The sequence below is a fragment of the Mirounga leonina genome, unplaced genomic scaffold (genome assembly GCF_011800145.1).
Source record: "Mirounga leonina isolate KUSES-001 unplaced genomic scaffold, KU_Mleo_1.0 Mir_127, whole genome shotgun sequence".
NCBI classification, from domain to species: Eukaryota; Metazoa; Chordata; class Mammalia; order Carnivora; family Phocidae; genus Mirounga; species Mirounga leonina.
The window spans coordinates 65,903,746-65,927,651 of NW_023270316.1; the positions used below are offsets into that span (position 1 = coordinate 65,903,746).

The 23,906-nt window shown below is 39.7% G+C and overlaps 1 protein-coding gene across 2 annotated transcripts in view; it reads left to right on the plus strand.

The window, feature by feature from the left end:
- The window catches only part of DCLK1 (doublecortin like kinase 1), a 345,007-nt gene that overhangs the window by 258,138 nt on the left and 62,963 nt on the right, over nt 1-23,906 (plus strand). The window contains exons 6-7 of one of the 2 annotated variants that reach the window (XM_035003548.1): nt 5,659-5,753; nt 21,164-21,251. In XM_035003548.1, coding sequence (XP_034859439.1) covers nt 5,659-5,753; nt 21,164-21,251 — 183 coding nt within the window. Of the gene's footprint in view, nt 1-5,658; nt 5,754-9,658; nt 14,605-21,163; nt 21,252-23,906 lie in introns of those variants that run through there. The other variant, XM_035003549.1, reaches the window with a different exon arrangement.

Here is a 23,906-nt window from a genome sequence, read left to right on the forward strand (position 1 = left end):
TTGGGTCATGAGATGGAGCCTCACATCAGGTTGCGCTCAATGCAGAGTCTGCTTAAGACTCTCTCTCATCCTCTCCCTCTGCCCCTCCTCCCCAAACAAATAAATAAATCTTAAAAAAAAAAAAGGAAATGGAGATAAACGGAGAAATTCAGGGATCCGTCTCACCTATGAGTCGAGCCTCTGTGAAGATAGAATTAGGAAAAAGCATCTTTCCCCGAGAGTCCCCCGACCCCCCACCTCCCACCCCATGAGATATTTGTCTGTTTTCTCTTGGCCTCATTTGACTCCATCTGCTTTTTGTTTCTTCTTCTTCTTCTCAATAATGTGGCAAGCAATGGACAAGGGCTAGGAAAAGAGATTTTAGAGTATCTATAGCCTCCTCCATGATCAGGGAATGAGAGAAAGTCTAAGGTGAGTGGTTGGATCTCCTCAACAACACGCCTGAATCACTGCCCCCTAAATCCACAGCCAGACCCCATATGTGTGCAAACATGTTATTTCCTCTCATCCCTGCAAATACAGCAGCATAAATACACGAGCCACCTTACATGCAGAAAGGAGATAGGGAAAGGACAAGGTAGATGTTCATGTCTAAAAAGTTACCTTGGGGGCGCCTGGGTGGCTCAGCAGTTAAGCATCTGCCTTCCGCTCAGGTCATGACCCCAGGGTCCTGGGATGGAGTCCCACACTTCGGCTCCCACATTTGCTCAGCGGGGAGCCTGCTTCTCCCCTCCCCCTGCTTGTGAGTGCTCTCTCTTTCTCTGAGAAATAAATAAAATCTTAAAAAAAATAAAATTAAATTAAAAAAAATTAAAAGTCACCTTGTGATTAGATAATCTTGCTTGGAGATTGCTCTGATTTCAGGACCAGTTTGAGACATTTAAACATTTAGCTTCCACATGTGGTCTGAGACTTTTAAGAATGAAACCGTAAAGAGAAGAAACCCTTTAAGTTCACAAAAGCATTCCAAATTAATATACGCATGCGTCTAGTCATTTAAAAGGAGCAATGAATTAGTAAAAACAAGCCGCGTATTTCCGAATTCTAGAGTTCTTTTAGTAACTTTCATATTCAGTTATAAGTTTTGGGAGACAGGGACCAATAGACAGAGTCAGACACTGTCTGTGTATTGTGCATACTGTGTGTGCTGATTGATTATAGGGCCCTGTAGAGTAGGGTCATCTATCTGAAATGATAAAGGAAAGGGTGAGGCTGGACGCTTCATGAGGAGTAACGTCCTGTGACCAGTTCATGCTGTTGTGTCCCTGATGGGCTCAGGTTGATGGCCCGGTTGGACAAAAGGCAGGGCACAAACTAGGGCTGGTAAAATCAGCTCCACAGATTTCATACACAGCTCTTTGGTGTCCGGTTACATGATTGATCATCATGGGATCTGTGAATAACCCAGCCTAGAGTTTAGCTTTTCTCATTCAAGAAGAGCAAGGGATACAGGATTAAAGGAAAATGAACCCAGATAGTTCTGAATAAAGGGAACCCTGATGGTACAAGGCAGGGGACCTGATGAGTACTTAGGAATTCAGATGGAGTGACTTTCAGATTGAAATAATGAATCCTTAGACCTGCTTGGCCACTTAAAAACAACCATACGGAGTTGAATTTTTCCCCTTTGAAATACAGACTCCTTTAATACAGGAATACTTTACTCTGTAAAGTAATGCCATTGGTTACTTGAATTTTAATAAGTTCTACTCAATAGGTGACAAAGCCGTCTCTTTTGGCATCCAGAGACTTTGGGTAGCACAGGATAAAAAAACAACTGAACTCAATACTTGTATTAGCCTTACTTATGAAATAAAATTATGTATTCCAGCAGTGATTCAACAGTAAGGTGTGTGGTATTGTCTGGATGTCAAGAGCCATTTTAAGAGGTTGCTAATGCTTTTTTGGTGGCCAAGAGGAAGAGTCTGAGTAGAAACTCTGACCCTGGGTGCCTGGGTGCTCAGATGGTTAAGCGTCTCCCTTCGGCTCAGGTCATAATCCCAGGGTCCTGGGATCAAGTACCGCATCGGGCTCCCTGCTCAGTGCAGAGCCTGCTTCTCCCTCTCCCTCCCGCCATTCCCTCTGCTTGTGCTCTTCTATCTCTCTGTCAAATAAATAAATAAAATCTTTAAAAAAACAAAAAAAAGAAACTCTGACCCTAAGAATACAGGCCGTTCCCGACTTTGAAGCAGGTTGTGTTCCAAAACTGTTTGATTGTAAATGGCTTGTTTGGCACTTGAGCTTCATCTCTCTGGAGAGACGGCAACAGAAGGAGAAGCCCTGAGTCCAAGGGCTTTAGATGAAGGAGGCGCCCCAGTGATAGAGAAGGAAACCCAGAAGCCCTTAGCCCCGAAGATGGGGGACAAATGTTCTAGACACATCCTGACGTGTCAGGACAGGCCACTCATGGGAAAAGTGTGCAGTTCTTTGAGCAGACATAAATGAGATCTTTCCAGTTGCTCATCTTTGGGCAAGTTACTTCATCGAAAACAGGAAAAGTTCAATCCAACCTACACTGCACAATTGATGTCACCTAAGTTTTTTCAGTCTGACATGTCCAAATTCTCTGTGTCCTTCCAAATTTACTTCCTCTCTTCTTGCCTCAATCCTCTTCAACCAATCGGTACCATGTCCTATAGTTTTGAATCTCTGAAATCTCTCCTGAATGTCTCCATTTACCTCTGCCCCCACGGCACCACCATCAACCCAGCCACACCATCCCTCTGAGCATAGGACACTTAAACGTGCCATACTCCCTCCTGCCTAGACATTCTCCTTAGGGATATCCTCGAGCCCGTTATTATGCTCCCCTAATCCGTTCTTGACAGGCAAGAGCTCTTGAGCGCTTTTAAAAATACAAATCTGATCGCCTGGCTCCTGCTTAAAATCATTCAAGAGCGTGTCATTGCCCTTTGGATAAAAATCAAACTCCTTAACATGAATTTTAAAGCCCTGCATTACGGGATCCCTACCAACTCCTCCACCTTCATTTGTAAGGTTATTTCCCCCCAGCTCCATTTACCTGCCTGGCCAATTTCTTTAGGTCTTTTCAATGCACCACATTGCTCCCTCCCCCAGGCCCAGCCACAAAACAGGTGCCCCCCCCCCCCCCCCCCCGGCCTTTGGAACACTTTTCCTTCATTGTGCCCTACCCACTTTAACCTGCAAAATCCTACTAATACTTAGGTTGGGTTTCCTTACCCTCTCTATAGGGTGTAGGGCGACTTTGACCCCATGGTATGTTAGGATTTCAGAGGCAACACCCAAAACCTCCCTCCTCAAAATACTTTATTGTGATTACTAGCTTAGTTATCTGATTTCCCTGCAGGCTGGCACCCTAGGGAATGTGGTGGTAAAGAGTACAGATTCTTGGTTGTCTTGTTTAGGTTTGGGGCTCTGTCCCCATCTTTGCTGGTCAAGTTGCTTATCATTTTATGCCTCAGTTTCCTCTTCTGCAAAAGAATACTCCCTGCCTCATAGTAATTGTGTTAAATGAGCTAATGTATACATATATGCTTATAAGTGTACTTGTAAAAGGCTTAATTAAGTGCATTAACTGGTGCATAGAAAATAAGTCTTTGATAAACTGAGATGCACACAGAACGGGTACTTACCAAATGCAAACATGTTGTAGTTTTGTTTTGCTTTTGGAAAAGGCTAAGGCTGTCATCCTGGAGTCCACTTTCTCTTTTTTTCTTCATTTTCCGATAGCTTTATAAATTTAGTGAATCAAAAGTAAAAAATGTTAATACTCTGCTTACTTCCCAGGTTACTCTTTTTTTCCCCAGTCTGGGTAGCCTGTATGTGTCAAGTGGAGAAGTAGACAAAGAAAATGTGACTTTCATAAAACCTGTCTTTCTCGGAGGGGTCTCTTGCCTTGTTAGTTGTAGATTCTGCCTCTGCCCACAGTTCCTCAGTTCTTGCCTGTGTCCGAGCCCGCCCCTAATAGAGGCCAAAGGCTGGAGGAAGTCCAGTATGAAGAGGCCTGAGCACAATGCAAGCAAATTAAAGCCTTCGCAGTGCTTCCTACTTTAATCTGCACCCCTCCCCACGTTGTTGTTTGTTGTTGTCTCGAAGGCGTCGCTAAATACACTTCAAAGGCAAAACGACACGTGAGTGTAGCATGGGTTATGTGACATTTTTTAAAAGGTCTTTAGAGAAGATGACAAAACAAGGAGCTTCCCACTCTCTTGGGCACTCCTAAGTTTTTGTGCCAACGTTGTTTGCGAAAACCCAGTCAACATTGTACCAGGCCACTGAGTTTTGTGAGGGTGTACTTATTACCCAGGTAGTCACCAGGTTTTGGAAGTTATTGTCATTTTGATATTCAGATGAGTCATTGGGCCTCTTGCCCCCCAGGCACTTCATTGTGATTCAGAGCAAAGTAGGAGAGGGCTCGGCTTCCGGGAGGCAGTGGTGTCGGGGGTGGGGGTTGCAGTGTCTCTGCTTTGGCATGAGGCTTAATTGACACCTTTGATGTAGCCTAAGACAGAACCCGCACCTCCCACTGCTGCTTGGAAGACGTCAGCCTTACGCAGAAAAGGCATCTGCTGATGAATCCTGCATCTCATTCAGCCTGCTCTGGGAGCAGCCTTAGCCTTAACTAATCCAACTGCTTCCCAGTTGCGCGGGTGCTCGGCTTAGTGCTGAGAGGGGACTTCGCCTCTTGCTCTTGCCAGGTTAAACACTAAGACTGTGTCCATGTTAGAACTCATAGAAGGTAAGTTCAATGCATTATTGCTCTCCTTCATGGAAAATGTTTCTCGTGCGCCCTCAAGAATGTGTGTGTATCTCGTGGCTAATTCTCCTTCATTGACTGTGGATATGAAACATGTGAAAATGTCGTCCTGTTTATGGGTGATAGAGTGGCAACCTTATATATCTTTATAAAGTCACGTCTCCAGAGTGTGTTATCAGTTCCGAGAGGTGATGTGACTCCGAGAAAAGAATTGCTTGTACTTGAGTTCTGTGGCTTTGATTGCATTTAGCGATCATGCTGTATAAAAGTCTTGAGAGTCCGGGAGAATTCCAGTGATTTAAACCTATCAGAAAGCAGCTTTTCTTTTCAGTAGCAATGAAGACAGACTGTAAGGAGTTCCTGAGTGTCTGTGCCAATTAGTTTGTCCCGTTGAAGGCAGGTCCTTCAGAATTAGGCCAGAGGGATACATAGGACACAAGTGGATACAGGAGCTTCTAGAAGTGAGTTCTTAACTGTAAAAAGATAGAGGTCTTTTTTAACAAGGCACTGGGAAAATCACTTGTGAGCTGTGCTAATATTTACTCCTACTGGGTGGTGCTGGGAAGCTAAACTACAGAATTAAGGACGAATCCCGTTGAAAATGTCTCAGGACCTTAACCACATGGCTAAAATCTATCGGCACAGTTAAAGGCACTGTTCATAAATTCATGAGGAAAGTTGTCCAAAGTACATTTTTAAGCATTTTTGTGTCACCTGATGCTCTATGTAGCATGGATTAGCAAAACCGTGCATTTCTGAAGAAGGTTATTCCCCGAGGCTGTTTTTTAGGACCACAGATAGGAAGGTGTCTGGAATTTTAGCGAATGTCCCTTTGTAATTGCTTGTTCCTCGGAGAAGCCGATTTGTCATGAAAATTTTTTAACAAGCCCTGTTTTCTCTGTGTGATTCTTTGCTTCTAGTTAATGGAACCCCTGGTAGTCAGCTGTCTACTCCACGCTCGGGCAAGTCGCCAAGCCCATCACCCACCAGCCCGGGAAGCCTGCGGAAGCAGAGGGTAAGGAACTAAGCAAGCTCCTTGTTTAAGACCTGCCTGAGCTTCCCTGCAGAATGACACAGGTGACCAGCTCCCAGGAGCACTGCTTGTCTCTAAGTAATAACCAGGTGAGGGTGGGCAGTGACCGTGGCGGGTCACTTACAGTGACTGGTTTCTCTTTGCTAGAGCTCAGGGTTTTTATTTTCTCTGTATGTGTCCATAGCTTAACTCTGAGAAGAATCAACAGTTGCTGCCTCACTTTTTTTTTTTTTAAAGATTTTATTTATTTATTTGACAGAGAGAGAGTTAGCGAGAGCAGGAACACAAACGAGGGTGTGGGAGAGGGAGAAGCAGGCTCGCCGCCGAGCGGGGAGCCCGATGCGGGGCTCGATCCCAGGACCCTGGGATCATGACCTGAGCCGAAGGCAGACGCTGAACGACTGAGCCACCCAGGCGCCCCGCTGCCTCACTTTTAAATACCCCACCTCTTTTAGTCCTGAGTGGGCAAAGACTTTATTGGCACTAGTTTGCAAGCTTAGTTGTGATGAGTTTCATTAGACCTCATCGCTGACCATCAGCCTTCCTTAAGAAGGAAAAGGAAAAAAAAGTGTCCTTTCGGAGAAGGGGGTTATGGTGGGGAGTTGCTCTCTGGCACAGAATGGTGGTCCGGAGCGGCTTAGGGTCCGTGGCACAGGGGATGGGTACAGATGACATGTATTTTTGTGAATGAAACCCACATCGAGCACCTTCTCTTTCATCACTACTTGCTTTGTGTTTGTTTGTTTGTTTGTTTTTTAGCTTCTTGTGTAATACTAGAGAAGTTGACTGAGCTTGGAGACCAAAGTCAGAAAGTTACTGGAAACAGTGTTAGTTTCTCCATGTTCAGGGATGGGAAAGAAATACTGTTCTTATCCCCTCCCAACCTGTACTGTCTGTCTTTCCCAGTAATACCACGGCAGGAATAAAAGGGGTGGGAAGGGGAGGAGAGGAAGGTGCAGAGGAGGGAAGGGAGGGCCTTCCACTGTCCGGATTTCAGAAGCACGGTGGAGAGGAGTATGTGTTCCTGGGAGGCTTTATGATGGTGCTCACCGAACATCTTAATAAGCAAGGGCTCCTTGGAGGCTTCTGAACTCAGAGACTGGATTCTTAGTTTGGTTTCTTTTATTATGTGCTTTAAAATGAAACTTCTAAGTTCCATAACTTTAAACTGCATCCAAGATGGAAGCTCTTCCTGTCAAGCCCCCTGCAAGGTTGCGTCCACGTGCCACTGTCTAAAAGCAGGGGGGGCAGGGGACTCCGTCGGACCCCGTTCCCTTTGGCGCCTGGCCCACCAGTGTCAGGTTGGCTGTCTTTCTCCACAGAGCCTCCTGGCACCAGGTGTAGCATGTTTAGATTATTTGATGAGGCCTAGGCTTTGGCACCTGCTCCTCCACTAAATGGCTGTGTTATCTTCGGTAAGTCCGTTATCCTCTCTGAGTCTCAGTTGGAAAAAACTCTTTGCAGGTAGAAAACCCGATAGTTCTACTCCATCTGAGTGTTTTCACTATCAGTTTCTTGTTGGCCACAGTCTAATTTGGCATTTTAAAGTACAGGAATCATTAGTGAACTACTAAAAGAAGAATTGGCCGAATTTATGGAGTCCCCTAAGGGTCTATCCTTGAGTGGTGGAAGGGGAAGGAGGGTGATTCTTTTCTAGTAAATGCCACCCAGCAAGGCCCCTTCCATGGAGGCAGCCATATATAGCACAGATAGTGCTCTTTCCGAGAATATTCTCTCCTTTGACGTATATGCTTTAGTACATCTGGCATAGTAATCCCTGTCCATCCTTTGAGCAAATTAAACTCAGATTCAGGATTAAGCTCACGCTTAGTTGCTGAGACTAAATTATGGTGACTGAGAGTCCCTGCCGTAGATTTGAGCTTCTCTCCCTGCTTGCTTATTGTGGAGACCTCCATTGTGGGGTTATAAAGTGCTTTGCCCAACTGTCCTTGTGTTGGCAGAATGAGGCTAGAGTTCGCTTCTTCTGCCCTCTGTACTCTTGGCGTCACTATGATTTTGTCCAAATGAGGCAGAAAATTTCTATCCAGTGACTAGCAGCTGTGTGGCCAATGGCTTCTATAATGAACATCGCCAGCACTTGGGAAATGACTATAAGGGGTGGTTCTCTTGTAGATTCTTCACTGTGTCTTTTAAACTACCAATGCAAGCATCTACTTGAGAGGGAAAAATAATCCCATTTGTTTCAGGGAGACAAAGGGTTTATCGTCATCTGAAAACATTTATTAAGCACATGTTGTAAATAGAGCACTGGATAATTCAGAGATGGTTCAGTTTCCAGGCTTTTAAATTTAGGCCGTAAATGAACATCCTCCATCCATGTACCATGTCAATGCACAGAGACATTCCCAGCTGCTTTAGCGAGAGAAGCTTTCATCTTGGTGTGGAGGCAACTGCATCAAATAACCCCTCCCAGTTAAAATGGGCCTAGAATATCCCTAAAAACTGATCCTGTTTCAAATTTGGTTAATGATGTTCTCAAATGGTTGGCTATACTCCTATGCAGGAAATACTGAAATAAGTGAAAGATGGCAAGTGCTAAAAGAAGAGACTTCAAAGAATAAATTAACTCTTTTTATTGCAAATTGGAAAACAGTAGCTAGTTCTATTTTTCCTTCTGGGTTGCCTAGCAACGTGGCCAGGAAAATGAGTTGGCTGTGCCCCCCAACACACACAAACACACACACACACACACATTTACACTGCCTACCTCGTTTTAAAAAATAAGAACATTCTTTTTAATTTTTAAAGGAACAGCAAGACATTTGACCACTTTCTTCACAATTAAGAAAATCTGTATTTTTATTTATGTTAATTATGATGATTTAATCAGCCTTTTTCCTTCCTTTAAAATCATATTTTTATGTTACAGCTTTTGGTATTTTAGAATAGTCGTATACAGTTAAGAGTCTGCAGGCCAGATATTTTCTTCATAAAAGCATTGGTGGCAATGTACCAAACAACCTCCCTATTTTTCCAAAACACTGTTATTTAAATTGCTGCCTAGAAGCATTTAACTGGTCACAGAAGCAGATCTTAGAGGATCTTTTCCATCCATGAACTTTTTGAGGTCTTATTTCTTAATACATCAGGAAGAAATGTGTTGTGGTGTGTAGGTTGAATGAAGCTCCCCATTATACTCCCACATGGCTGACTTGTGTAGATTATCTATCAGTCAGATGATGTGAGGAGTAGGTGGTACAAAAGAGAAAAGAAGCCAGGATTCTAGACCGTCTGCAGATCTGAGCTGGTTGCCTGGCTACCAACTGAGAGATCTCCTAGCAGAAAGGGGTGGAGGGAGGAAAAAAGGAGGTGATTGGTGAGTGGTGGGAGAACCGGAAGAACATTGGGAAGGGAAGGGGAGGTCAGCTTGCCTATTTTCTGTCTTCCAAATATAAAATTTTGAAGAGGCAGTTTTTGTCGGGTTAATGTGGTATGCAAACGCAACACTTGGGTTACTGCTCTGTGACCAGAATTTGCTGCATGCCTTCTGGGGTTCCTGACACATTATTTGGTGAGGTAAGCACATTCCTCTTCAAGGAAGGAAGGAAATGTTCAAGGAAGAATTGCCTAGACATGTAGTAGTGGAGTTGGCATGGACGGCTCTCAGGGGTTATAAAACTCAACAGGACACAGAAGGCAATAGCTCGGAAGCAGTTCAAGCCAATAAGGCAAAATGAGCACCATTTATGTCTGTTTAAATGGTTTCTCAGTTATTACCTTTCCTCTGACCCAACTTTGGAGACTCTAAAAGGTCTGCTGACATTAGAAACCAAGGATGCTCATTCATTGTTGCTCCATTCCTAAGAGAGCCACAGGGCACCCAAGAAAGCTGAGTAAACAAATCTGTACTGCCCTTCATCTTACAGGACCTGTATCGCCCCATCTCTTCGGATGATTTGGATTCAGTAGGAGACTCAGTGTAAAAGAGACAATGGAACAATGTATATGGTTTGTGATTGGGTGAAGGTGTTTCACATTTCCTAAGAAAAGTCTAACAGCAAAATACACAAAAGAGTTTTGCATACCTTGAAATTATGAACTTAAATCATATAAAAGTAGATATACAGGCATTTTATATTCATGATGCTAATCCTTGAAGATTTTTTTATATGTATGTTTCCTACATTGATTTGATTGGGGGACTCGATTGCTGAGGTTTTTTTTTTCAAGGCCTGGCTTTAGATGAATTTCATATATGGACCCAAGATTGAGTATAAGAACAAGCTAATGATATAGCAATATAGGGTCATAATTTCTGCAGATGAGGTTTTCATTTAATCATAAGTAGACAAATAGATACAATTTTTCTGTCCTTTTGGTCAAGCGAATTAAAATGGCACCAGCAGACATATTTTTTTTTCTAAAAGTTACGTTCTTTTGAAAATTTGGATTGCTGATTTTTTAAAGCTACTTCTATTGCAAAATAATAAAAATACTCAAGTCGATTTTTTTTTTCTTCCTGGACAGTAGACAAAGCTACTTACCATTTTGTGGGTTAATATATCTGAGGAAAAACACTCATGTCAAGGACACATCTCCTGAAGACTCTAACATTAGGCGTTAGGAACTTTCCTTGTTTTTTTTCATCAAGTAAATTTTCTTAAGCTTACCTTTTCATTGGAAGCAGCATAAATATAGCTTAACCGATATACCAACATGAAGAACTTGTTCAGTGGCATTGCTATAAATTACATAATTCCTCCCTACAACCATATATGTAATTTTTCAAATGTGAAAAGGCTGAAACTAGAAAACTTTTTTTTTTAAACACACAGACCTAAAAAAATTGTGTCTGGATTTCTTCTAAGAGGAATCTATTTAAAAGCAAAATTCTCTTAAATGCTGCTATGTAAATCAGGCCCTCAGTATCCAAATCTCCACTCAGAGAAGTCCTGATGTTTTGGAAATTTTCATATGCAAAACTCCTTTTGTGTTAACCAAGTAAGTCTATGATTATAACCCACTGTTTAACATTAACCTACTAATTCTGCCCTTCTTGTCTTCTGTTTTAAAAGTCATAGTCAGCTTTGCTTACACATAAAATAATTATTTTAAAATCTGAATGTTAAAAATTAATTTAATGTGTATGGTCTATTGTATGTAAGCCATACGCTAGTGATCATTTAGTTTTACTAGTTCAAACACTAACAATTTAAGACTTGTGAAGCATGGTTTTGATATTCTACAGGCTTGACATATCTCAGTAGGTGATAAATTAAAAATGTATGATGCCATTTGGAGGCCTTTCCTTGAGGTTTTTTTTTTTTCAAATTTTACTTGAAAACTGAATTTAAGAACAAAATGTTTGATTCAAGATGGAGAGAAATTCAATTGTCATATACTGTTTTAAATGGTATCAATTTATCTCCTTGATAAATTGCTCAACTATCAAATTTTACCATCTGGTTTATAGTTACATATGTTACCATCTCACTTTCCAAGTGAATAAAACATTTCAACCAAAAGAAGGAAAAAAAAAAAAAAAGAAAGAAAGAAAGAAAAGAGTCCAGGCAATCTAACAGCATCTGAAAACCTAGCCTTATAATAATTAGTGCCTCATTATCCTGTCTGTTGGAGAGAAAGACACTTCTCTGGCAGGTTATTCGAACCGCAAACTGAATCATTCCATCTTGAAAGAACAGTTCATAATAATACCTGTTCCAGACTTCAGGTTTTAAAACTGTTTCCAATAGAAATGAACAGAGACTCCTGCTGAGATCAAAAGGCTGCTTTGTTTTAGCTGAAACAGTAAACATCTGTGGACTTGCCTATGCTGGTGTCTGTTCTAGTTATGTCTTTGTAAAATGCATTACTTAATACAGTTGAATCCATAAAAGATCAGTATGTATTTGACTGAACTGTCAAAAATGCAAAGAAAGCAGTGGAACCGTTAACTTAAATCTGGTGGGGTCAGATGGTCCAGAACAAAAATAAATTCCAAAAATTTTAACTTCCCTGCACTGTCAATCTTAGGGACAAGTACTGCTTAGAAAGGTCCAATAAATGCTATTTGTTCTGGATAAGTGGCAGATAGTGCCAATTGATATGAAGCCCATGGCTTTGTTTAGACACGGCAAAAAGAAACTGTACTTGTACTAATTGCCGATAGATATCATGGCCAACTTTCCATTTAGGCAGTTCCAAAGGAAATGCTGTTCCACAGCATTTAATCTTTTGAACATATGACTTTTATTAAAGGACTGTTCAGAGGCAATATATATCACTTACTTTTTGAAACTGAAGTCCCTCGGAGATTGAAACAACACACCATTTATAGACTTTGAGATCTCTTTCTATGCAGAGCCTAATTCCATTATACTAAAGCAGAAATTAAAAAAATAATAATAATAAAAAAACCTCTTAGCAACAACCAGAAGTTTTCGGTTCATTGGTGGAATCAAATTGATGATTTATAGTCACTTAAGATTTACTTACGTACAGAATTCTTTTTAAAAAATTAGGCACTGAACTTTAAAATGGTTCTACGGAGCACGAACGAGCTCCAGCAAAAGCCATGCATTTTTGTCCTTATGATAAACCTTAAATGTGCTATGAAGACATTGTGCTCTAGTCAAAAGTTTGATACTTCTTCATTTGCACTCACTTTTTTTTCCCTTAGACATCATAGAAAAAGCTAGGATAAGTATTTCCTTGCTTTCAGCATTTTAGAAAATGCAAATCAATAATATATCAAGTGTGAAGTTTGGTGTGCACTCAGAAGACTGGTTCTGAAAGCCGCGTGGTTTTTTTCTTCTTTGTCTTGCTTGATCGGTCAAGTCGGGGGGGGGGAATCCACAGTGTTTCTATACCATCAAAGGCTTTTAAGGCCTTTCAGGTCCACCCATCTGTACACATCCCTGTGTTCTTATATTGGCTCATCTAAATATTAAAAAATCAAATAATATCTTCTAAAAACATTTTGAACCAACATTTGTGTATGGTATGTGTTCCCTATATTAAGCAGCAGGGGTATTTTGTTGCATCCATTGCAAATCTATACATGATTGGGCTCGCTTTTTGTTTTTGTTTTTTCGTTCCCCATTTAAAAACAATGAAGCCTGAATGCTACATTTCTTAATGAAAATAGAGAATAATATTCTTGAGAAATAATCCCATGTGTTTGAGCTATTGGACTGCTAAATTTTTCATATGTGGCCATATATCTATACAGGTGTGTGGGTGTCTGTGTAAATTTTCAGGGCTCAGTGTGTATATGGGTGTGCTTATATAAGTATCTGTGTATGTTCATAGACCGTAAATAGTAAAATATGGTGTTTGTGACACAGCCTTATGAGTTACTGGCTCTTGTGGAATTGTATGTAAAACCTTCATGTCACAAATTGTTAAATGTGATGTATTAGTTGGGGCGTTTTTAAGTTCAAAGGCAGTATGCTAAATTAGTATGCTAAACTAGTAAGGCAAAATGGTTCCAAATAGCTGTACTGATTTATTTAACAAACAAACAAACAAAATGGAATCCAGATACACAAAAAATGTGAAATCCAAACAAATCCAATATTGTGTTAATTATTAAACATAAGCACAAAATTGATGTTTATATTGTTATGTCTTGACATTCAATTATCAAAATGGGTGAATCCTATCACTGATGTTTTCCCTAACGTGTATGTATTGGTGACATGTTTTGATTGTCAATCAATATTCACTAAAAAATGAAATACTGATTTATAGAGTTGTGAGTAGATGAGTGTTGTATTGAAACACAAATATAAAAGAATCCAAACTATGTTCGATTTGAAGTAAGTTGGTAACAAGGCCAGATAACCCGTAAGGTAATTTTTTTGTATGTTCTTTCAAAACACTATTCTAACTGTTGACATATTTTCAGTAGTAACCTTCCTATACTCACTATCCGTGTGTATACATCTGTATAGATATATACACACTTGAAAATGCTAATTGAATGAATTTACTGTATATGCATACATTTGCCCATTTATACATATTTGCATTAGCCTTGCTAGCATCTTTAATCGTGCATGTGAGAACTATATTTGTTTGAAATATCCCACAAGAATGTAGTGTAAAAATGAGAGATATATTGAATTCAGTATACCAGTTGCCTGATGCAGTTTGTTATACTGTCAGCTAAAAAATATTTGTAATTTTGTGCTTGTAATGCATGTGGAAAAGATAGGAAATCTGAGGCCCTAGCTGTAATTTTCAAGAGTGCATGATGTATAGTGTCTTTAAAATGTGGTTCATTTTAGTAGGGATGATGGATAAATTCCAAGAAATGGTGCATGTAGTACATGGGTGTTTGTATTATATATGGCCACAGAACTAGTTTTGAAGCCAGGATAATAGGCATCTGCAAGGTCACAGGCAAAGACCTACGAAAGCTAATTTTCTTGCGATGTGTATTTTTTAGTTTATATTCATCAACAAGCAAGGAATTGAGTTATCTGTTCTAAGGAATTTTTACTTCAAAGTACACTATGAATATTGTAAATTTGGATGAAATTTTTACAAAGAAGTTGACATACTTTCTGCATACAGTTTGAGTTGCTTGGATGTATATTCTCTTAAAAAGAGCATTTGGTGTTAAAATGTTTTAAACAGCACTATATTTTAAAAATCCATCAATTGAGGCCATCCGCAGAGTTTTATAGAGCTAAATGATGAGATGTTTCATTGCACTACCCAGTTTTGAAAGTTCCATCACTTTGTGTTGTGGTTTATTGTAAAATGTTATAGCTTGTATTTCCCACTGGACCATGTTATTCCCTTCAAAGTTAACTTTGTGACACTTACCACCTTAGAATAACTATGTAATAAACAGGAAAAACCACCTATGTTGTTCAGTGAGTTTCTTTCAGAAAACTTATAAGTAGACATTGACATTGAAATGACTGTAAGGGGTAACGGTTACTTTCGGTTACTTTCATAACGATGGTTATGTATGGCCTTCTTGTGATAGAATTAGCGTCAGCTAATTGATACTTGAGATACTGCAGAATGGCATTCCCATGCCATCTAAAGTGTAAAATACTGGCAATACAACAAAATAAGACTATCTGATGAAGAATTCTGTTTCGGCTGCTTATATGAAAATTATTAATACACTTTCTCTCAGGGTTGTCTTAAGGATGAATTTGTCAGACAAATGGTCAACTGATTGAAAAAAAAATCAACATGCATTTTTTAGACATAGTAGCTGTCTCCTGGATTTGAAGGCATTTTTCTCAAGGTCATCTAATTGTAAGGTGGGGGGAATGATCATGTAGATACATGTAGGTGGGCATGTACACAAGTTATTTTAAAACCACTGAATAAATATATAATAAAATAGTGATGATAATAAAGTACTTGATGACCTAACTTCAATCTAGAACAAAAATCTATATTTTGTTTCATTCAGAATGTGGTATAAGGGAATATAGACAATTCTGCTGGCTTAGTTAGAAAAAATATTTTATATTAAAATTATTATAGAAGTCCAAAATTCTAGCTTTAAATCTAATATTTTTGGTAGATTCATTTTAACCTTAAAATTATAGTTTGCTTTAGTTAGTTCTCTTTATTATTTCCATGATAACCTAAGTGTAACCATTGTCCAAAGCAATAATGGTACAACTGGAAGGAATGTTTACAAATTTATAAAATTCCCAATTGTGTTTATACTTTCTTAACATAATAGAGTTTAAAATAAAGTATAGGGGCGTCTGGGTGGCTCAGTTGGTTAAGTGACTGCCTTCAGCTCAGGTTGTGATCCTGGAGTCCTGGGATCGAGTCCCTCATCGGGCTCCCTGCTCAGCGGGGAGTCTGCTTCTCCCTCTGACCCTCCCCCCTCTCATGCTCTCTCTCTCAAATAAATAAATAAAAATCTTTAAAAAAAAAATAAAATAATATAAAGTATAGCAGGTGCCTGGAAGAGTAGTGAACTCCCTTCACCACAGACTAGGAATCTCATTTGAGGGGTAAATCACAGAGGGAATTATTTTATCAAGAGGTGAAAAACTAGATGACTTTCTGGTCCCCTTCCAAACTATGATTTCATGAACAATAATTCCTAAGAAGAGACATTGTGTCCCTTCCCCCCTCTCCCAGACACAACGGGAATATCAGGACAAATGGTGCAGATTTTGAATTTATAGATCTTGGCCTAAGTGAGTATAGAGACTGGACGTAAGAGGCCAAGAGGGCTGCCTGATAAAACAAAGTTGTAACTAAACATGTGAGTGGCTTCACTAACATCAATTTAATGCCAGTATTCCCATTTTCATTTTTCCTTTCTCTGAGTAAACGAATTTCATGAATAACCATTCTCCAGTCCTTTAAAAACTTTGACCAAATCTTTATGATAATATTTTACAGTTTTCAATATTGATTCTTGTTATGCATGTGATTACCTATGCCATAAACTGTATTTGGGCTAAACATGCTATGAAGAATGCAGACAGAAGGATTTGGAAAAAGGAATTCCCTTTGCCTTGTTTCACATAATAGTTATTATAGATTGATGTCACCAACTTATTGTTCTATACGCACTTGGAAAGCAAATGAATGTGTGGCTTTTTCTAGACACACATAGAATCCTCAGGTTTCAAGCTTTCAACACCAAGAGTATGATTTAATTTTTTTTTTTTTATTAAAGGTGGTCATCTTTAGAGATTCTGTAGACCTCAAGTCAAGATCCCCAAGACAGTAGTTTGAGTTTGTTAAGTATTTACTGGTTGTGTTTCCTTTCTAAAGTTGAGCCACTTGATTTTTAAGTTCTTTTTTTTTTTTTTTTTACAATTTTCAAATCAGTATTAACAAAGTAATAATTGTGTGCCAAGATAGAATGTGAAGCGGAAGTGATACGATTATCCAGTCAAAGCTAAAGTTATCTGGAGAGATTTTTCTACCTTATGTAGATCAGTTGGATTAATTGGATATTTTTGAAAACTTGATTCAGTGTAGTCCTCAATGAGTGACACCATTAATACAAATGGCAGGGGTAACTAGTACCATTATATTTTAAATGAACTGTTTTTAACTACATAGTCATCAGCTACATCTTGGTAAAATGTGGTTAGAGCTATTATGTCAGCTTTCTCATTTACTTCAAAAAGTGTGATATGTTCTCCATCTGTTATGTGATCCCAAGCTAAGTAGCTACACTTAGGATGTGTTCTTACTTAGGGCAGTACTTTTATGAAGGTGTGTCATAAAAGCAGCCAGGTGCCAGCAGCCTGCTCACCTGGTTCCCATTAAATCTGCTTGGAGGTGATAATGTTTCAAATGTCACAGTGTCTCTTAGAGCACCTAATTGCATTAAATTCTAAAATAACTGTATGTTCTGTACTATACCACCCAGATGCCTTAGAATTAGCAAACTGAAGCAAACACAAAATCTTATCATTATATGCACTATAAAATGGTTTATCTGTTCAGAAAAACCAAATAAGCCAACTGATTTCACTTGTAAGCATGCAAAAATACAAGTGGGCTTTTCAGCTTCTCTTGGTCATAAATAAAGGCTGATTAATCTCTTTGGGTTAATTTTAAAGAGCAAGAATTTACACATTTTCCCTTTACTATTTTCAAAATCCTTCAATCAGACTTATGGGCAGGAATCAGTGTGTTCCAGCACTGTCTAAATTAGTATATTTAGGATTAGTAACTAGTATACACAAAGAGCCATGATGATTACTGAATCACTTCAACTGGGAGAGAAGAACAAAAACATTAGGTGACAAAAGCAAAATCTAAAAAATAACGGTCTGCAAGGATATCAATGTAATAAGCATGACATTTAATGTGAAGTCTTAAGACTCGATCCAAAACCCCAAACTCCCAAATACAGACTAGGGAGATCGGACATACTGTTAGGCTAAAAAGTTACAGTGCTATCTATCACTAGGCCCATGTGATCTTTAAGTGCATTACTATCCCATTCGCAAGGCAGAAGCTCTGTCCTCTGCTCTGTGCCGGTCAGGGTACACCTAGAATATTACATTTCTCTTGAGCCCTAGCATTAACTAGAGATATTGAGAACTGGAGTGGATCCACAGGATGGCTAAAGGGTCATGGAGCCCTATTCTATGAAGAACAATAAAAAACAAAACAAAACAAAACAAAAAAACCCAAAAAACTGGGAATATCCAAATTGAAAAAGAAAAGAAGGAGTCCAGTAGCTATTCCAAATTCCTGGAGCACTGTCGTATGAAATGTGGATTAGACCTGCACTGGGTAGCTCCAGAGGTGAGAGCTAAGACCAATAAATGGAAAATGTAGAAGGACATCATTTTAACATAAGGAAGAACTTTCTTTGTTTCATATCAACAGTTAAGGGGCCACCTCAGGAAATAATGTGTTCAGTAGTGGAGGTGGTTGGACAGAGGCTATTTGACTAAATGGCTGGGATTTTTGTAGTGGGAATTTGGCCTCTGGATGGAAGTAAGGTGGAAAGGTAATATTTAAAGTCTACTCCAATCCCTGAAATCCTTTGAATCCATGAATAATCATTGTCTTGGAAAAGTGTATAATGTTAACTATCTTACCTCTTTGGGAAAAAGAAGGGATAACGCCATTAGGAATCTAATACATTTATTTTACTGTATTTGAGCATAATAAATAAAATGACTACTTTCCACTCTGTTCTCTATTTGTAAGGAAATAAATTTTTTCTCTTGAAATGGTCTGTTACCCTCAGCATGAAATTTGAAATTACTTGGGGGGACATTTGTAAACCTAAAGTTGAAAATAAGCAATTCTAAACATAAGCAAACTTTGTTAATCCTACTTTTTTTTTTTTTTTTTTTTTTTTAACCAGAGCCTAAAACCTTGAGGGGTTTTTGTCCATAAGGCAGAGAAAACACAGCTGACATTGTGGCAAGCATTCAGGGCATCAGACGTTTGGTGGCACTGTTGAAAATGCAATTTGTTAGTTGATAAGGCACTTTTGTGAATAATATCCAGTAAGTGGATCGAACATTACAGTTTAAAAGATGTTTTCATATACTCTGGGTCAGAGTTCTATTTTGAGTATCTGATGTTCTTATTAAAAGAACAAGCTTTTGGAATCGAGTACATAAATGTGGACATCTTTGCTAGGAAACACGCTACTCATCTATTAATTCGAGCACTTGATGAAAGAATGTGTCTCTGTATTCTAAAATTTAAAACACCATATGACAAGACAGCACCTGCCACCCCAAACCACAATGTGTCTACATTATTAAACACCACTTGCGATGCTGCTGGAAGAAATTCAAGGATCAGAAAGCCCAGAAGAGAAGGTCTACATTTTAGACATTTACTTACCGCTTTTCTGCTTGGAACAACATTATGTCTACAGCAAAAGCAATCACACAGGGGATAAAAGATCTCACCTTCTGGAAAACACACACCTTCCCCTCAGATGTGGTAATGTTAATGTTTATTTTCTCCAGACATGGACATCATAAATCTGCCTTGTCTAAGCCTTGTGTTCCAATATTACAAATACAAGGTTTTCACAAACAGACATCCATAAAAGTCAGCAGAGCACGACTTAGAAGCTCATACATTTACAGTACCTTCGACAGAGTTGGTTATGACCACATAGTTAGTGTCACTCCAAAAGAAAACTGTTTCAAGGTCACAATCGGAATCCCTCTTTCTAGCCTGAGAGAGGGTAAATGTGTGCTGCTCATCTCAAAGGGAGGCTGGATGAGAAAGGATGAAAAGAACCGCTCAAGTCACCAGACTGATGGGTGGCAGATTCTTAGGATACGGGAAAAGAAAGGACACAGCACACAAACTATGTGTCATTCAGGGGTAGACTAGAGTAACCACAAAACTTGTAGGATGTCCTGTAAGGAAGCAGATGCATCCCTGCTGTGAATTTAACTTTCACCCCAATGTCAACAGTCAGCTTTGGTGAACTTGTCCAATGGAACATGCGTATCTTAGCTGCACCCAGGAAAACAGGCAGTGGACTCAAATGGCCCTGCAATGATTTAAGTAACATTTTCCCAATGATATTCATCTTTTTGGTGAAAACTAAAATCTTTGTTTTTTTCTATGCAAGATACTGTTGGGGGTAATATATAAAACTCTCTCTTCCTACTTTGTGTACAGTTAAGGCTGGATGGAATGGGGAGGAGGTTGAAGGGAAACAGGTAAGCAGAGGAAAAATAGGTCAACTTTGCTTCTCGCCACCTCTTCATTATCAATTCAACTACAGATGCTCTTTCCCTTCTCTCTGCTCCACAGACAGCCAGCACCATGAGCCAATGCTGCCCCCTCACCGCCTCCCGCTCCCATCAGGCCAACCGAGTGGATAAACCCAGGGAAACAGAAGGAAGATCTTTTAGGACAAGCTGTGTTCACTGTTTAGAAATAGCATTGAAATATGCAAATTGTGTTCTCAAGGAATAGAAGCAGAGATGGAAAGGTTCATTGTTAAAGTACTGCCCCGTAGCTAATCATAGTACTAAATATTTGGTATTGTTTCATCCTCTGAGCTTTGTCATATAGTTGTTATCCTGCCTGCTCTCATTGGTCTTGGGTCAAAATACACCAAAAATACAAGGGAATCACCAGGCTTAGGCTTTAATTCCTGTCCTTGCCTCAGCCTTATTTTGTAACATTTAACATATCGATAACCTGCTTAGTTGCTTGTGTCTCAATCTCAAAGTGGAATTAACAAACCCACTCTTTAACCTTTCTCCAAGAATGTGGTAAGCCTCAGTATTTTTCTTTTAGGATAATCCATAAAACAAACTGAAGAGAATTTTTTTTTCTATGGTAAGAATAGAAAATATTTTGGATGAGATCAGAGTGGCACCATGTTTGAGGCCTGTTTGCAGATAGACTGTGGAAAAGTGAGGTGAGATGCTTAAAATCTGACAAACCTAAACAGTGAGCTAAGGAATGCTGATTTTTGAGAAAAAAGACCAAATAGTCATGGAACATCCAAATTTAGAATGATTATCCTGACACAAACCATCTATTATTGGTTAATAGGGTGGGAAAGAGAAGTAATCTAATTGGATAGTCTTTTTTTTTTTTTTAAGATTTTATTTATTTGACAGAGAGAGACACAGTGAGAGAGGGAACACAAGCAGGGGGAGTGGGCAAGGGAGAAGCAGGGGGAGTGGGCAAGGGAGAAGCAAGCTCCCCGCAGAGCAGGGAGCCCAATGCGGGGCTTGATCCCAGGACCCTGGGATCATGACCTGGGCCGAAGGCAGACGCTTAACAACTGAGCCACCCAGGCGCCCCTAATTGGATAGTCTTAAGAACCTTCCCTTTTGAGTGTTAAGACCAAATCCTCCCTGGTGATGGGTGCAGTTATCCCCCAAGATTCTGGGCTGGGCCTAGCATCTGCAGACTGGCACTCTGACCAAGTGTTTTTATTCTCTGTTTCTGTTCCCTTACAGAGCTCTCAACATGGAGGCTCCTCTACTTCCCTTGCATCCACCAAAGTCTGCAGCTCAATGGACGAGAACGATGGGCCTGGAGAAGGTGGTGAGCTTGGGACTTGGTGTCTGAGGAGAAGTCTTACGGGGGGCAGAGGATGAGTTGGCTAAATTTACTTCAGGAAACTGTAACTTCTCCAGCATTATGAAATAGAAGCCTAAAGCAGCTTATAGGGATAGGATTGCATATGGTTTCCCCCAGGGATCATATCTACTCTATGGGAACAGGAAGAGGGAATTAGCCTAATTTGTTGGAGATATTTCACATCCTCGGAGGGCATAAGTATTCTAAGAAGGCCAGCTATTGCCTACTTTGAAAACAACAGGAAGTAATTGCTGCCTTTGTCTTCCCAAATTCTGTTCATTTTCAGTATATTAAAGATAATTTACTCTCTTGATTGACTGTTACAGCTCTACAGATGTACTCTAACTAAAGTGAACTCAATATGTGAAAGTACGGCTTTACAAAAAGAATTACTTGATGGCAATTGCAAAAATATTCTTTGTACCTTAAGTTAGGTCATTTTAGAATTTCTCTGTGATGGGGTCAAATGACCTGGATTCCAGAATTGACTTTTTCACTAACTCACTGAATTGTTTTGTTTTTGGTTTTATTTTGTTTTTTCAATTTTATCTTTCTTTCTTTCTTTCTTTCTTTCTTCTTTTTTTTTTTTTTTTAGAGAGGGAGAGAGAGCAAGGAGTGGGGTTGAGGGGGAAGGGGGGGGGAGAGAATCTTAAGCAGGCTCCACCCCCAACGCAAAGCCTGACACAGGATTCGATCTCAGGACCCTGAGATCATGACCTGAGCTGAAATCAAGAGTTGGATGCTTAACCAACTGAGTTACCCAGACTCCCCTCATTGGACTGTTTGGGATAAGCCTCTTCAGCTCTCTACATCTTAGTTCCTCTTCTATAAAATTGTGTAAGATTGTAATATATGCCTGCTTCCTTCCTGGGGGTCATTTTCAGGCTCAAATCAATTATGAGAAAGTATTTAGAAAAGTATAAGACTGGTATGATCAAGCCACTGTTAAAGAATCAGCATCCCTTATTTGTTTGAAGTGATACGATTTAATTTTCAAAAAAAAGTACCTTTTATTATGTCAAGTGAGATAAGTGATTTGCACATGAATTCTTTCCTGACTACTGTGTAATATCAGATTTTTTTTTTTTTTATTTCCAGAAGTATGAAATTCAGCCATCCTAGTAGTCTCTTTTGTTCCGCTGTGCTGTATTTACCTAATGAAATGAAATGGTCCTTGGCTAAGACTTTGGCACAGTCTTCTTAGCCAAAAGCCTCAAGGATACATTTTATCAATAGGGAAAAAAAAAAAAATCCCAAGCCATGAGCTCCAGATTCGTGCCTCAGTGATGCCCCCAGTGGAAGGAAGGGTGAAGTACCTCCTTCCATTTCTCATCTGGAGTCAGCCTTGCTTCTGACAGCCAAGGGTGGTTATTTTTATTATCCATGTAGTAAAGAGCCTTAAGACCGTGTCATCTGAGAGATGTTTTATAAATTCGGGTGCTTTGCAATAGATTTGAAACTTCTCCCACGATCTCCTCTAATTCCCATGGAGTAGACAAAAATCCCCAGTCTGAGTCTTTCAAACAGAGTTAAAATTATTGGCTTCTTTGGGTGTGAGACGGTGGTGATTGGCGGGGGGGGAGGGGGGTTGTTAATTGGCTGCAGCTGTCGCTTTATTCCAGAGACCACTGTGATAGCTTCTAGTGGGTGAGGACTTAACTGTCACCCATAAAGAGGTAAAGAGGCTGTACAGATGCCAAGGGTAAAAGTAACGCAGCAAATGTCCCACGTTTGTACAACCCTTTCCAGAAATTCCATCCACCCTAGAACCCAGAGTGGTGCAGATCACAGAACCAACATAAGGGTCCTAAAGCAGATGTGTGATAATTGTGAGTTTCCGTTTGTCGTTGCCCAGGGTTGCAGGCTAATGGAGAAGACAGAAATCACCGAGAAAGCCTAGGCACCACCTGAGGTTTTAATTTTATTTTGAGAAGAAATATTTAGTCTCAGTTTATGATTAAAGGTCAGAATAGGAGCACATTCAGAAAGCACACTAGGTTTCCATCCCATTTTGTATCCAGGTTGCCTGAGGGAGAGCTAGGATTTATAACTTTAAAGCATGTAAATTTTAGAGCCCAGCTATAAAAGGCTTTTTACACCCCGAAGATGTTAAAGGTTATCCAGTATATTTATGTGACCTAAGTGTGGCTTATTTAGTTTTATGGCCTTAGATATTTAAAGCATTATTAGGCATTTGTAAAATATTTCAAAATGCATTTTAAGGGGGAAAATGTGTTGTGTTAGTGGCACTAACATAATTGAAACTACAAAACTGTTCTGTTCACAGACATAATAAATATTGCCATTTTAACTCAACATCTGCTATGCAGGTTGCTGGTGAGAACATTTGTCTAAAATCTGCTCATTGATACTGGGAGTGGGGGCAGGGCGGACAATCAGGGCTTAGTTCATAAGGAATTTTACGGAGATCTCCAATTCAGGATGCAGTAAAGCTAAGTGTCCAAACAGCAGGGATGCTTCATGCTTGCACTGTGTCAGGCAGCCCAGAGTCCCCTCTAAGCTACATTTTCCTCCTGAGCCACACCTAGGAATGTCATTTCTCTGTAGACAGTGGGTATTCCGTAAACACCATAGCTCAAATTGGCATGAAACACAAAG